The 17029-nt window shown below is 39.3% G+C and overlaps 1 protein-coding gene across 2 annotated transcripts in view; it reads right to left on the bottom strand.

Moving 5' to 3' along the window:
* PRKAR2B (protein kinase cAMP-dependent type II regulatory subunit beta) overlaps window positions 1-17029 on the bottom strand; it is a 114172-nt gene that overhangs the window by 10287 nt on the left and 86856 nt on the right. For both annotated transcript variants that reach the window (XM_081243894.1, XM_081243895.1), the window contains exons 5-8: window positions 14482-14588; window positions 10856-11009; window positions 5892-5993; window positions 4419-4493 (exon numbers count right to left, since the gene is read on the bottom strand). In XM_081243894.1, the coding sequence (XP_081100020.1) occupies window positions 4419-4493; window positions 5892-5993; window positions 10856-11009; window positions 14482-14588 (438 nt within the window). The remainder of the gene's footprint in view (window positions 1-4418; window positions 4494-5891; window positions 5994-10855; window positions 11010-14481; window positions 14589-17029) is intronic.

The raw sequence follows: 17029 nt of genomic DNA, 5'->3' as shown, positions 1-17029 counted from the left end.
AGATCATATCTTGGGGTCACAAATCAACCCTTGGTAAATTTAAGAAAATTGAAAACATATAAAGTATCTTTTCCAACCACAATGCTATGAGACTAGAGATACCAATTACATGAAAAAAATCTGTAAAAAATACAAACACATGGAGGCTAAACAATATACTACTTAATAACCAAGAGATCACTGAAGAAATCAAAGAGGAAATCAAAAAATACCTAGAAACAAATAACAATGAAAACACAACGACCCATAACCTATGGGATGCATAAGAGCAGTTCTAAGAGGGAAGTTTATAGTAATACGAGCCTACCTCAAGAAACAAGAAAAATCTCAAGTAAACAATCTAACCTTACACCTAAAGGAACTAGAGAAAGAAGAACAAAAAACCCCCAAAGTTAGCAGAAGGAAAGAAATCATAAAGATCAGATCAGAAGTAAATGTAAAAGAAATAAAGGAAACAATAGCAAAGATCAATAAAACTAAAAGCTGGTTCTTTGAGAAGATAAACAAAATTGATAAACCATTAGTCAGACTCATCTTTAAAAAAAAGGGAGAAGACTCAAATCAAATGAATTAGAAATGAAAAAGGAGAAGTAACAACTGACACTGCAGAAATACAAAGGATCCTGAGAGATTACTACCAGCAACCATATGCCAATAAAATGGACAACCTGGAAGAAATGGACAAATTCTTAGAAAAGCACAACCTTCCGAGACTGAATCAGGAAGAAACAGAAAATATAAACAGCACTTGAAGCACTGAAATTGAGACTGTGATTAAAAATCTTCCAACAAACAAAAGCCCAGGGCCAGACGGCTTCACAGGCGAATTCTATCAAACATTTAGAAAAGAGCTAACACCTACCCTTCTCAAACTCTTCCAAAATACAGCAGAGGGAGGAACACTCCAAAACTCATTCTAAGAGGCCACCATCACCCGGATACCAAAACCAGACAAAGATGTCACAAAGGAAGAAAACTACAGGCCAATATCACTGATGAACACAGATGCAAAACTCCTCAACAAAATACTAGCAAACAGAATCCAACAGCACGTTAAAAGGATCATACACCACGATCAAGTGCAGCTTATCCCAGGAATGCAAGGATTCTTCAATATATGCAAATCAATCAATGTGATAAAACATATTAACAAATTGAAGGAGGAAAACCACATGATCATCTCAATAGATGCAGAAAAAGCTTTCGACAAAATTCAACACCCATTTATGATAAAAACCCTCCAGAAAGTGGCTTAGAGGGAACTTACCTCAACACAATAAAGGCCATATATGACAAACCCACAGCCAACATCGTTCTCAATGGTGAAAAACTGAAACCATTTCCTCTAAGATCAGGAACAAGACAAGGTTGTCCACTCTCACCACTATTATTCAACATAGTTTTGGAAGTTTTAGCCACAGCAATCAGAGATGAAAAAGAAATAAAAGGAATCCAAATCGGAAAAGAAGAAGTAAAGCTGTCACTGTTTGCAGGTGACATGATACTATACACAGAGAATCCTAAAGATGCTACCAGAAAACTTCTAGAGCTAATCAATGAATTTGGTAAAGTAGCAGGATACAAAATTAATGCACAGAAATCTCTTGCATTCTTATACACAAATGATGAAAAATCTGAAAGAGAAATTAAGGAAACACTCCCATTTACCACTGCAACAAAAAGAATAAAATACCTAGGAATAAACCTACATAAGGAGACAAAAGACCTGTATGCAGAAAACTATAAGACACTGATGAAAGAAATTAAAGATGATACAAACAGATGGAGAGATATGTCATGTTCTTGGAAGAATCAACACTGTGAAAATGACTATACTACCCAAAGCAATCTACAGATTCAATGCAATCCCCATCAAACTACCAGTGGCATTTTTCACAAAACTAGAACAAAAAATTTCACAATTTGTATGGAAACACAAAAGACCCTGAATAGCCAAAGCAATCTAGAGAAAGAAAAACAGAGCTGGAGGAATGAGGCTCCCTGACTTCAGACTTAGTATAGTCTTTGTAGTATCAAAGCTACAGTAATGAAGACAGTATGGTACTGGCACAAAAAACAGAAATATAGATCAGTGGAACAGGAGAGAAAGCCCAGAGATAAACCCATGCACATATGGTCACCTTATCTTTGATAAAGGAGGCAAGAATATACAATGGAGAAAAGACAGCCTTTTCAATAAGTGGTGCTGGGAAAACTGGACAGTCATGTAAAAGAATGAAATTAGAACACTCCCTACCTAACACCACACACAAAAATAAACTCAAAATGGATTAAAGACCTAAATGTAAGGCCAGACACTATAAAACTCTTAGAGGAAAACATAGGCAGAAGACCCTATGACATAAATCACAGCAAGATCCTTTTAGACCCACCTCCTAGAGAAATGGAAATACAAACAAAAATAAACAAATGGGACCTAATGAAACTTAAAAGCTTTTGCACAGCAAAGGAAACCATAAACAAGACAAAAAAAACGACCCTCAGAATGGGAGAAAATATGTGCAAATGAAGCAACTGACAAAGGATTAATCTCCAAAACTTACAAGCAGCTCATGCAGCTCAATATCAAAAAAACAAACAACCCAATCCAAAAATGGGCAGAAGACTTAAACAGATATTTATCCAAAGAAGATATACAGATTGCCAACAAACTCAAGAAAGGATGCTCAACATCACTAATCATTAGAGCAATGCAAATCAAAACTACAGTGAGGTATCACCTCACACCAGTCAGAATGGCCATCATCAAAAAATCTAAAAACAATGCTAGAGAGGGTGTGGAGAAAAGGGAGCCCTCTTGCACTGTTGGTGGGAATGTATATTGATACAGCCACTATGGAGAACAGTACGGAGGTTCTTTAAAAAACTAATAATAGATGTACCATATGGCCCCGCAATCCCACTCCTGGGCATATACCCTGAGAAAACCATAATTCAAAAAGAGTCATGTACCACAATGTTCATTGCAGCTCTATTTACAATAGCCAGGACATGGAAGCAACCTAAGTGTCCACTGACAGATGAATGGATAAAGAAGATGTGCCACATATATACAATGGAATATTACTCAGCCATAAAAAGAAACGAAATTGAGTTATTTGTAGTGAGATGGATGGACCTAGAGTCTGTCATACATAGTCAAGTAAGTCAGAAAGAGAAAAACAAATACTGTACGCTAACACATGTATATGGCATCTAAAAAAAAAAAAAGGTTCTGACGAACCTGGGGCAGGACAGGAATAAAGAGGCAGACATAGAGAATGGACTTGAGGACACAGGGAGGGGGAAGGGTGAGCTGGGATGAAGTGAGAGAGTGGCATGGACATATATACACTACCAGATGTAAAACAGATAGCTAGTGGGAAGCAGCCGCATAGCCCAGGGAGATCAGCTCGGTGCCTTGTGACCACCTAGAGGGTTGGTATAGGGAGGGTGGGAGGGAGACACAAGAGGGAAGAGATATGGGGATATATGTATATGTATAGCTGATTCACTGTGTAATAAAGCAGAAACTAACACACCATTGTAAAGCAATTATATTCCAATAAAGATGTTAAAAAATAATAATAAAATAAAATAATTACTCTTTTCTCAGCCTCACACACCTTGAATCTTGTTTCACATATCTCGAAAGACGATATTTCAGATAAAGATTACAATACAGTGTAATATTGTGATACAAAAATTACAGAATTTGTTAAAAATCTGTTTAAATCATGCAATCAATGCTTCAAAACTGTAACTAGGATATAAGGCACTATCTTTAGTATGCTTTATCTGTAAACTTTAACTGTCTTCATAAATCCTACTTCTTGGTAGGTCTGTTCTAACCAAGATACGTATGTACTGCTTCTGGTTCCAATGGGATCTTAGAAAAGCATTAGGGGTTAAAGAGCATGCTGGCCCCCTTAGTGCCTATAGTGCCTGTAAGCCAGTACAGTACATGGTGCAGCATGTTCCCTTCTTGGTTTATTTCATCAGGAAGCAGCCTCAGGAAGTTTTGCCAATGAACCGATTGTGCAAAATTCTACATCTTCCAATGAACCTTCTGGGTCCCTATTAATAAATCTCATGGAGTGATTACCATTTGTTTTCCTCTTATAAATGACATTCTTTATACATGTGACCTTCATGTCAGGTACAAATATAAAATTATGCAAAAATCCATTTGATGATTTAATACATATTCATTAAGAGTTAGTTACAAAAATAAAAATACTCAAATAGCCTGATGGCTGTAAATTAAACCATTTTTAACAGGTCATTTGATAGAATATTCATTTAACCCATCACTACCTACTAATTGTAGACACACATGAAAATTTTATCACGACTTACAGTGTATAAGAGTCTTTTAGAAAATATCCCCAAACTGAATTCCATACAGAGTATTATACCTGAGCAATGATTTGTTCTCCATCGTTGTATACTTTGGTGCCTATCACATCTACCACTTTCAGGCGCTCAGAAACCTATAAAGGAAAAAAGATAATACACTTGGTAATACTGTATTTGTATTTAATAATACAAATACAGTTGTATTTGATAATACAAATGGGTTTGAACCGTGCAGGTCCACTTATATTTAGATACTTTTCAATAAATATACAGTTGGCCCTCTGTATCCACAAATGTGGAACCCGGGGGCTAAGGAGGGCCCAGCGTGAGGGATTTGAGCATCCGCAGGTTTTGGTATCCACCGGGGCGGTCCTGGAACCAATCCCCGTGGAAACATAGGACAACTATACTAAACAGACTAATCAGGTAGTCATAACTATTTCAGGGGTTTAAAAATGGTAGCCTATAGGCCAAATAAATTGAGCAGGTGTGTGGGTTTGTGTGTGTGCATGTGTGTGTTATATTAATTAACTGCCAGCATTTTAAACAAATTTTTCATAAAAACTTACATTTCCAGCTTCTCTTGAAAAATCAGGGCATTCAGCAACACTCAGCCCTTATTTCCATGCAGCAAAAATAAACTCTGGTGGACTAGCAGGTGTTTCTTTAGATGGAGCACATGTTTTCAAGTTTACCGTTTCTTCTTTTTATGTACCTGGCTCTCAAGGCATTTGAATTTCCAACCCCTGACCTATTTTTATTTAAAGAGATCTGCGGCTAGAGAAGATCAGCTGCCCAATATGCATTCTGAAATGTGGCCCGAATTGCTACTCGGTGGATACTGACAAGCCAACAAAGAGACATGTTATCAGACTGGTCCATCAACCCCAGGGATTCTGGCTGAGATGCTAGAAGGATGGCATTGCTATCGCTAAGGTGGGGAAGAGAGGGAAGGAGGTTTGGGACGTGTTAGGTCTGAGATGTCTTTTAGACATCCCAGAAGAAATGTTAAATATGCAGTTAGAGAAATGAGTCTAGTGTTCAAGGGCAGGGGATGTCAATTTTAAGAAGCATCACCATAATAGACATTTAAAGCCAGGGGATTTGCCAAGTTCACCATGTGAATAAGTGACCTTAGACTGTCAAGAAAGAGAGACCTTAGACTGTCAATTTTAAGAGAAAAGGAGGAAAGGAATAAAGAAGGAGAGGCCAGTGAGGACATTCTGTATTTAGATAACCTCTTCCTATAAAGGCTCTTGCCTACATTTATGTGATTAGTTTAAGTCTGCTTTTAGATAGAGACCACATATAAATATGTTATAGATGCTCCTAGGGGTCTATTACTGGTAAACGACAAAACAAATGCAGTTACAGGCAGTAAAAGAGATACTAAGCTATAAAAACACTGTAATCTTTTCAAATGAAAATATGGATAGATTATTGTTCAAAGAAACCTTCTACAGAACTAAGTATTCCTAACAAAATAGAATCTTTTAAAGCAAAACAAAATAAAAGCACAAACATATACTTACTTCCAAAGATTTAAGGAATGGCAGTGACTCAATAAAGCTTTCATACATTTTTCTCTTTTTGGCATTATTTTTTACAATTATCCTCCTGAAGGTTACCCTGTCCTAAAGGCAGAATATCAAATACAAAGATAGTTAAAAGGTAGACTTTATGGAGAAAGAAAGTTTGAAGAAATAGTTTCATTTTATTCCCTGTAAGGAACAAACAATAATTGAAGATTTTGAAATAGAAAATTAACATTAGTACACTTCTAATATGACTCATTTCAGATTTTATTTCTTTAAGCATAAATATAGAACCATATTCATGTTTTTTAAAGAAAGCAAGTTTACTTTTTATTCAGAACAGAGATCTGACCAACATGTAACTGGCGGGATACACCCACTAGGTGGCGCTGTCGCACCATTTAAAAAATATACCAGCTCCTTGTTCGTTTTCCACCCCCAGCTTTTTGAGATACAATTGACCTACAGAATATTGTGGAAGTTTACGGTACACAACATGTTGATTTGATATATACCGTCAAATGATTACCACAGTAGGGTTAGTTAACACCTCTACCACCTCACATAATTACCACTTCTTTTTTGTGGTGACAACGTTTAAGGTGTACTCTCTTAGCAGCTTTCAAGTATATAACACAATACTGTTAACTATAATCATCATTTGTACACTGGATCCTCAGAACTTATTGGTTTTATAACAGTACCCCACGCCCCCGGCCCTGGCAACCACCATTCTACTCAGTTTCTATGAGTTCAAACTAGCACTGAGTTCTTTTGCTGAAGATAACAGCCCTGGAATGTTAGAATTCGGTGGGACATGACTAGCATTGTTTTTGAGTTATAACTGGCATACGACATTGTATTCGTTTCAGGCATACAACATAATGATTCAACATTTGTACGTATTGTGAAATGATCACCACAATACGTCTAGTTAATATCCGTCACCATACATAGTTACAGAATTTTTTTTCTTATGATGAAAACTTTTAAGATATACTCACATAGCAACTTTCAAATATACAATACAGTATTAACTGTAGTCACCCTGCTGTACATTACATCCCCAGGATGTATTTATAACTGGAAGTTTGTATCTTTTGACTCCCTTCACCCATGACCAGCATTTTATAAAAAAAAAAAAAAAAAAAAAAAACAGAATAGGAAATCTGAGTGTGCATCCCTTTTAGTAAAGTGTTGAGTTATATATTTATTTCAGTTATACACAAAGGCACACACACACACATGCACTGGTGGTGACATTTCCTAATGTGTTTCTTGTGGGTTGCGGTAAAAAATACATGAAAACCAGTATTAGAAAATGGTTTTAAATCATGAAAGTACAATGGAAGAGATGTTGAAAAATTATTGACTCTAGGGTTTCTGTCACCTTTTTTAAAAGGTGCACAGAAAAACTACAACTTTCTTGGGCTTCCCTGGTGGCGCAGTGGTTGAGAGTCCGCCTGCTGATGCAGGGGACACCGGTTCGTGCCCCGGTCCGGGAAGATCCCACATGCCGCGGAGCGGCTGGGCCAGTGAGCCATGGCCGCTGAGCCTGCACGTCCGGAGCCTGTGCTCCGCAACGGGAGAGGCCACAGCAGTGAGACGCGCGCGTACCACAAAACAAACAAACAAAAAAACCTACAACTTTCTTGAGTAGACTCTGATTCCAGTGTTTATTATGCTCATCATTCTAAAATGTTCCTATGTTTATACTACTTAACCTCAAAGATACTACACTGAATTAAGGAACTAGAGAAAACTTTAAAGGTGATGGCTCAAAAATGGTTTTCCTACAAATTTTATATTTTAAAAATTCCTACAAAACATTATTTTAGTTCTCAGTTAAGAGCCCCTAAAATTGTTACTTCGGCATACACTGATAACTACACCATCTTAATATAAAATAAAATTAATTGGGATATGTTCTTTAATTAATAAATTACTATGCCAACATATTAGGGCTGAATTTAAATGAACTGATACGATGGAGAAAAATGCCAGTGAGGATGTAAGTCTCTAGGAAATTAAACATCCTGTTCTCCAATTTAGCTTACTATAATTTTATAAGGGCTGTAATTTGGACTTGTTGTACTCTTAATCATTTTTTTAAAAAGAGAAAAATTTTCAAGATAACTAGTAAAAATATGGAAATAATTTCCAAGTCTGGTTCTGCATCAAAATCAGCTGTTGTGTTTTTAAAAAAAGGTTTATTCTAACATACCAGACTTTAATGACTCAAAATCTCTGCATATAGGACTCTACAATAATCTGTATTTCGTAAAAGCTCCCCGAGTGATTCTGATATATAATCAGGTCTGGGAACCAGATGCAACACCATTTTATGAACAGCGTTTACTGCAAAACAGAGAAGACTAGAAATAGGTTAGCAATTTAGAAATTAACCGTAATGAGCTACACATCTCAGGAAAAATTTTCTATTAGTGGCCCACCTCTTCACACCCACTGTGACATATAAATAAAATCCACAAAGTCCCATTTCAAATGTTTTCATCCTAGTCATTTCAATCAATCATTGCCCCTCTGAATCACCAGCATGGTCTTGTAGATCAGTTAATCCCCCAAGGCTAACAGTGACCTAGTCTTATTTACAAAGTTAGACTATTCTACAAAGGACTTTTCTCTTGAGATCTGCTTATCTTTACACCTGCACTTATGTGGCAGCGCTCCAATCTGTTGGTCTTAAAAGCAAAACCTCTTTTCTACTCAGCTTTTGCTGAAAGGGGGCTAGTTAGGCGAGCTGCTAAGAAAGCAGGTTTGAAGTATTAATTGATTACGTTAATTATTATAGTTTTTAAAAAACACCTACTGCACTTATGCACATCCCCAAGGTGATCATCACAAACTGCCCACTTTCATAAAGCTTGAAACATGTACAGATTAGTAAAAAAAATCTCTGAAAATGCTTAATCCTACCTGAGAACATAAGTATCACACGCACTGGGAAATGCTGGGCCTTTGTCCCTAGCTTAAGGTTCCTTCCAGAGCTGAGAACTATTAGTATTCAAAGGGCCAACCCGCTAAGTGTGTGACCTTGTTCCAAGGACCTGCAGGGAGAAGGCTTCCTTACCACGTGACAGTCTGACCCTGGCTGACAACCCTATCAGGATGATTAAATTTTAAAGGATACCTTCCTTAATGAAAGAGAGAGAGACCGCGACTGTGAGGGCAGGCAAATGCTTCCTAGGGGTCAAGTCCGCTCGGGTTTGGAGTATTTATTTTGCTAGCTTTGGGTATTCAAATCTTTGCTAACCCTTAAGACACTTCAGCTCCCTTCCATCTGAAACAATTCCAATTTTGCTTCCACCACTTAAAAAGTGACTCATCACATTTTAAATAAGTAAACAGCAACTGCCAGGGTCTAAGAAGAAGAAATGCACAATATGTCTTGTTTCTCTGATCAAGAGCTATTTTTATCAGCTGGATCCGCGTCGGAGTCAAAGGCTGAGTGGTGACTGAATGTGTAACTTCTCTGAAGCTACCGTCCTCGGGAAGGAGATTGTTAGCAAACTTCCTGTTACTTCAACCTGGTCTCCTTCCACAAAAGGATTTGAGAGAAATAACGAGTAAACACATGTCAAAACTACAGGATGGGATGTTTTCAACAATTTTAAAAGGAAATACAAGTACTGTCAACACTCCCTTTACACCAGGGCTGTTTAAAGGGTGTTCTGGGAACCGGCAGCCACTGGTGTCTCCTGGGAGCTGGTGAGAAATGCAGAATCACAGGCCTCATCCCAGACCCGGTGAATCTGAATCTGCATTTTAACTGGATTCCCAGGTGATCCCTAAGCAGCAGATTAAACACAGTCCAGAATCAGCTTGCCTTGGGTCGGCTACTCTGCATCCTAAGATCATCTATGAAAAGAATCTCCCTCCCCCACAACCCAAATGTTTTTGTTTTTTAAATATTTATTTACTTGGCTGTGCCGGGTCTTAGTTGCGGCACATGGGATCTTCGTTGCAGCATGTGGGATCTTTAGTTGCGGTGTGCAGGGGTCTTTAGTTGCAGCATGTGAACTCTTAGTTGTGGCATGCAGCATCTGGTTCCCTAACCAGGGATTGAACCCGGGCCCCCTGCACTGGGAGCATGGAGTCTTGGCCACTGGACTGCCAGGGAAGTCCCCCAAATGTCTTTAAACCAACTTTTAAGTCTTGTAGAAACAGCACCATTAAGAAATTTTGTTTAAAAGCCCAGGTCAGAGAGTCCCCACCCTGAGAGTCTGATTTGTCTGTGGTAGGGTCTAGGTAAGAGAATTTTATTTTTAACACCTCCAAGAAATTCTGATGTGCATCCACGTGAGAAGCACAGGCACCAAGTATTTTTTCTCCACACAGCTGCTTGGCAATGCAAAGTTGTTACCAATCAATTTATACAGCATGGAGAGACTCAGTTTATAGTGGTTTCTCAAGCATGCATGAGAATCACCCAGTGGGCTTGCTCAAACACAGACTGCTGGGCCCCATTGCCAGAGTTTCTGAGTCAACGGGCCTGAATCAGTAAGTGGGGCGTCAATTTGCATTTCTAGCAAGTTCCCAGGTGATAGAGATGCTACAGGTCAGGGGCCCGTACTCTGGGAACCACAGATGATAATATTTACCACAGATAGCTATCTGAAAAAACAGCACTGAAGCCTTTGTTTGTGTGGCTGGTTGGTTTTTAAGAGTGGGTAAAAGAGGAATATTTTGGATCTGAGTGTCTTTCCCATGGCCAGTAGGTTAAACTCCTGACTCAATTTGGGAAATAAACATGAAGATTTAACTCAGCACAGTCCTAGTGCCCAATAGTTCAGCATCTAGTAGTTGCTTAATAAATTCCCTGATGACTGATGATGATCCCAAATAAATCTACCTAGTAGAACTAAAATACTGTAGCCACCTGGCTTCTGTCATAATGATTTTTACAAATGACATTCAGGTCAAATAAATACTTCACTCACCAAGCCCCACAGAGCACCGGGAGAGGTAGCAGTGATTGTAGCTGCTCTGGGCGTATTGTACATTAAGGCCAGTTCGCCAAAACTCCCACGATTGTCATAGTTGCCAACACACCTTCCAACACCATCACATTTCACGTAGATATCAAATGTTCCTCTGTTGCACATGTGAAAAAGAAGACGTAAAAGTAATTCAAGTAAAATCTCATCACGATAAAACATGAGCCCTGGGAAATACCACCTCATTCTTTTTTTAAAAAAATCATTTATTGCTTAGTCTTATTGCTGGGACATCGTACCACATTCACCCAGTTAAAATTTTAAATGTCTAGAAGGGTGAAGAGCGCCCTGGCCCAGCCATTCAGTTTCCTCCCGGATCCGCCACTGCCCCCAGCTTCTTCTACATCCTTGAAGAGGTCTTTACATCGGGGAGAAGCAGGAAGGAGCTGGCTGGGTGCACTGGGAGCCTTCCGCAGGCACAGTAAGGCAACAGGGGTCCTCCCTGAGACGTAGGACACACCCAAGGGTGACAGCTGAGGATGGGCTCTTAGTTTCCTTTCCCCTCTAATGACAACAAGGAATAAAAGGGCATCAATATGTGAAAAAGACACCACCAGTTCCAGACAAGCAGGAAGAAGAGACCATCCACGGGACGAGGGTAAGGCCCACCCATGTGTCTGTTGTCTCATCGTCTGGGGCAAATGAGACTAAACAACAAATATTGAAGGTATTGAAATAAATGATAAAAATATAACTAAGACTGCAAACCAAATGCAATGTGCAAAGACAACCATCTGAAGGAATGCGTGCGAATCTGCTGACTGCAGTCATCTCTGAGTATAAGAACTGTGGAGGATTCTAGGGACATTCACTACGTAATTAAAGAGTTTTTGTTTCTAAAACGAATACGTCTTACTTTTGAGATCAGAAGAAAATAAGTTTTAAAAAGAACAGAGCTCTAACAATCTGGTCAGGCACGGCTGTACAGCACTCACAGGGTCCTTTATAATCTACAGGAGGGGTCGGCAAGCTGAGGCCCAAGACTGGCTGCCTGCTTCCGTAAATCAAGTTTTCTTGGAAAGACAGACACACCGGTGGTTTCTGCATTCTCTGTAGCTGACTTGTGCTATGACAACAGAGCTGAGTAGCTGCAACAGAGACCTCATGGCCCAGAAGGCCTGCAAAATTTACTCTGTGGCTCTTTATACAATCTGGCCCTTCATGTTAGACCGACCCCACAATCTAAAAGTGGCGGAAATTCAGGCTAAATATGTGATCCTGGTCTTTTTATAGTCTTTCTGTGCTTATCTTTTAATTGGGTTTCTTTTTCTAGGCAAGTAAAACAGTCACTGCGCTGCATATTATCCAGATCCTGTATTTCTGGAAACTGCATTCTTCTTGTGGAGAACTGTTTTTCCATGTACTGTATCTTATCAGAGAACACGGTTTCAAGGCTTGCTGAAACACCTGTGAGGGCAGACGGGAGAAATTCTTTGGCTTTATTCTGTTGGCTAAACTCTAGCAAAGACAAAACAGGGAGTGCTTTTAAGATTAAGAAAGGATTACGAATGGTGAAGATACCACAGAAGCAAACACATAAGATATTAGAGACAAAAGATATTCATGAATAAGAATAACTGGCTTTTAATATAATTCATGGCTAGAATGGCTGTTTCACGGATACCCCCTGGAATTTGTTTCATGAATAGTTATTTTTCAAGTATAGATTAATTTCTCTATTTATACTCTTTACACGTTTGCACTAAAACTGTTTTCTATGTTTTCTACTTTGAATAGGATAAAATAGACAACAACTGGGTTGACGAGAAGTATAGTGAGCTACTGGTCCAGTTGAAATCGTATCAGTCTAAAAATCTGCTAAAATACCATGTGCTGCATTTTCATATAGATTTCTCCCCTGAGAACGGGAAGCCCTGAGCAGGGCAGAGTCATGAAAAGAGCACACACAGTGGCCAAGAGACCCAGACGCTGGGTCGGCTCCACACTCATCATCTGGGTGAACTTCGTCGACTCGCATCACTTCTGTGGGCCTGAAAGTTGTCACCTGTCGCAAGGGTGACGAGGATCTAACTGAAAAGGGAAGGTGCTATATACAAATGTAGGGCGTTTTTATAGTCAAAATACCTACTAAAAGAAAATTATTCCTGTACTACCTTTGGGGTTCGCATAGACCCCTACAATTCTATACGATTAAACAGCTGAGTGAATTTCTGAGGTGTTTCGTTGATGAAAGCTGTTAATGGTACCAGAATCATGACTTTAATTTACATGTGGGACAATTCTAAAATCATCGAGTCCAGCCCCAGCCCTGGCTAGTGCAGCTCTCCCGGGTCGCCACGGACTTAGGGGTGAGGGACTGAGGGACTCAGAGAGCATGTGCTACTGATGCATGAAAGGTACCACCCACAGAGCCCAGATCAGGGAACAAGGGCTAAGCAGACGGGGGCAGGGGGTGTGATTTTCCGTGGAGCCTCAGAGTAGAACACAACTTGGCCCAGAGAAGCAAATGTAATCCGACAGATCAGGCTGGGAGATGATGTGTTCCGTGCAAACAGGGCGGGCGTTGGTGGTGGTGGGGTGCTTGGGGAATCCAAACGTCTCATCAACACCTCATCACCATGTCACAGAAGTGCAGAAATGAAGACTCAGTCCAGGCTGCACACCTTTTACATCTTAGGGCTGTTACCTAAGTATTGCTAAAAGCACACTGTTCTTTTTTTATTTTATTTTAATTTTAATTTTATTTTAATTTTTTAGAGCTGATTTTAATTTAATTTTACTTTTTGATACAGCAGGTTCTTATTAGTTATCTATTTTATACACATCAGTGTGTACATGTCAATCCCAATCTCCCAGTTCATCCCCCCCAGCCACCCCGCTGTCCCCACCTTGGTGTCCATACGTTTGTTCTCTGCATCTGAAAAGCACACTGCTCTTTGATGAAGTCAAGCACAACTTAAATTTTCTGAAATTAGATTTTCAATATAAACGTGGGCCTTCTCACTTAAATAACTTCTCTACAGAGTTTTTAATAGACAGACATAATAATGCATAAACAATTTCTGGAAAGACACGCAAACTACTCCCTCTGCTGATTAGATGATGCTAAAGCAGTAGGAAGAGAGACTAACTTTTCACCTTAGGCCCCTCTGAAATACCTGAATCTTTTAAACCATTAGCATGTTTTACTTCATTAAGTAATAACAGGAGAAACTTTTTAGAAAACATAATAACAGATTGAGTTATACGGACTCAATATCCCAGATGTTGTATTATGCTGCTATTCTCAGAGTAACAGCCATCTCTAACTCTGGAACAGGCATCACTACCTCTCAGTTAGAAGTTAACAAATGAGGAGGCTCCCAGTAAATGATGGATTTCTAGATTAACCAAAAGTCACCAGTCTTCCACACACTATGCCTCTTTCCATGATGTAGCATGGTTTCACTGCATGGGTTCACTGTAGGTGTGTAGGGCCAGTTACACAGGAATAAGGGTAAAGAGGCAATAGCAATTATCATACATTAATCTGTCAGGCGTTATAATAGCCACTGAGATTTCCACAAAAGGTTCATTACCTTTCAGCAGTGAAGTTACACAAAACTTACCTATCAATTACATAAAAGTTGTCGCCATCATCACCTTGATCAATTACATGTTCCCCTTCTTTGACCAATTTTTCAAACATGGCATCTAATACTTGAGACATCTGCTCCTATTTTTCAAAAAAGAAAAGACAATCTTGGTTTATCTAGAACATGTTTAGCTTTATATTTAAAGAACCATAATTAGCTTATACTTCTGTCAACAAGCTCAAAGAAATGGAAATATCATCACTGCCATTAAGTCTTGTCAAAAAAAATACACAGAGGGCTTCCCTGGTGGCGCAGTGGTTGAGAGTCCGCCTGCCGATGCAGGGGACACAAGTTCGTGCCCTGGTCTGGCGAGATCCCACATGCCGCAGAGCGGCTGGGCCCGTGAGCCATGGCTGCTGAGCCTGCGCGTCCGGAGCCTGTGCTCCGCAACGGGAGAGGCCGCAACAGTGAGAGGCCCGCGTACCGCAAAAAAAAAAAAAAAAATACACAGAATAGTCCTCCTCACCACATACAAACCAGATGATTATATATTTACTCTCATATTCAGTACCTGAATAAAAGTAATTATTAGTCTATTTCAGAATATTTGCAACTATTACCACTTTAATATGAAAAATTAACCACCAAGCCATCATATATACCTTGTGAAATATAACCTTAGCAACTAAAATGATCAAGTTAATAAAGAACTACTGGAAATGTCTTTTAAAGATACCTAAACTTTTAAAAAACTTCCCTATTTTAGTCATCACTAGAATTTATATAGAGATTACCTAAATATTTAGCGAATTTAAATCCTGACTCCAATCCTTCTTGGTTTAGCACTAAAAACAAAATAGAAACCTAACCAACAAAAGCAAAACCAAAAAAGATTGTAGCCAATATCCCATCACTATCTTTTGTCACTAAGGTTCTCTTCAAGAAGCAACCATATACCTCCCTAGGACAGATTTATTAAAACTGAAGCCAGAAACATCAAACCTATCAGTCAACAGCTATTAAAAAATTTTTATTCTGCTGAAGTGTGCTTGTCAACGCTTAAGGATAAACCTTGGCTAGTGAGAATCAACTAGGAGGCAAAAGAAATCTTTCCTCAGAACAAATACAGGAACAATTCAAAAACCTTTGAATAGTTAAAAACAAATGGATATGGAGAAACAGTATGGGGCACAGTAACAGAAAAGTCAGAAGTCATAAGAAGGCTTCAAGTCACTCCCAGGCCAAAATCAATTACTATTATAAACAAATTAAGGAGCTGAAGACAGATTAGAGGGGGAAAAAGATGCAAGTGTAAAACACAGGTTGAAGAAACAAAATATTCTGGATCAGAGCACAAACAGACCACCTGTGATTCTCTTCTTTTTGAGACGCCATTAACATTTCATAGAGACTATCAAGGTACAACTCCACAACCATGAGAATGGGAAGGGGAAACTGGAGGAGAGATTTATAGAGCAAAGGGAAGTTAAATGGGGGCAGAGACAGCATGCAGCCCAGAGAAGGGCAGGTGGGCCTGCAGTGTGGAGGGACTGACCACCTATCAGAGCTCCAGAGGTTCCAGATGGAAACACCGGTCCGGTCAGAACAGGACTGAGACACAGCTGAAACAGGTAGACTGATTCAAAATCCTCCACGATCAGTTGACACCTTCCTTCCAAATGCCTCAACCCTGAACACTGAACACCTGGCAACCAAATATTAACCCCAATTCTTCCCAGACAAAAGATCAGAGTCAGGTTCTTGGGAGAAACTAAATATAAGAGAGAACTAGAACAGCTACTGTGAAGATTGGTGCCCTGGAACAAGGACCTTCACTTGCTGGGATGAGGGGTTCCCCCATGTTAACAGCTGGCCCCGTCACTCAACCAGCAGGACACTGGTGGACAGCCCTGCCATACTTATTCAGGGCTCCACATCAGCTTTCCGTGGCCCCTCTGGTAGCCTACAAGACTAAGATAAACAGCAGTATAACACCAAATGAGCTAGAAAATTCAAGAACAGTGATGAGCTTTCAAGAAAGTTCTACTTTGTATACCCAGAGATGTTCAAGACAATGTTATATCCATGAGATGAAAAACAGGATATTTAGAAAAAGAGCCAGAGAAAAATGGGTAAGTTGAAAACTGAAAATATGATTACCAAAATTTTTTCTTCCTTTTAAATATTTTATTTTTGAGAGCAGTTTTAGGTTCACAGCAAAACGGAGCAAAAAGCATAAAGAGTTCTCATAAACCCCCTGCCTCCACCCAGCCTCTCCCCTACTGTCAGCATCCCCACCAGAAGGTACATTTATTACAAGTGATGAACCTACACTGCCATCATTATCACACAAAGTCCGCAGCTGACATCTGGGTTCGCCCTTGGTGCGGTGCTGTACACTTGGTGAGTTTTGACAAATGTGTAACATGTACCCCCCATTACAGAATTTTCTTGTAAAAGAACTAAGAAGGTAAATTAAAATAAAAACTTCAAAGAAAGTCGACAGATGAAAAGACAGAAGTTCCAGACAAAGTGATATTAGAGATAACAGAGGGGAGAAAATAATCAAAGAAATATGGGA

The sequence above is a fragment of the Mesoplodon bidens genome (genome assembly GCF_964165515.1).
Source record: "Mesoplodon bidens genome assembly, chromosome: 9".
NCBI lineage: Eukaryota > Metazoa > Chordata > Mammalia > Artiodactyla > Ziphiidae > Mesoplodon > Mesoplodon bidens.
Note: the sequence above shows the minus strand (reverse complement) of the source record. Positions and strands in the feature narration are given on the sequence as shown.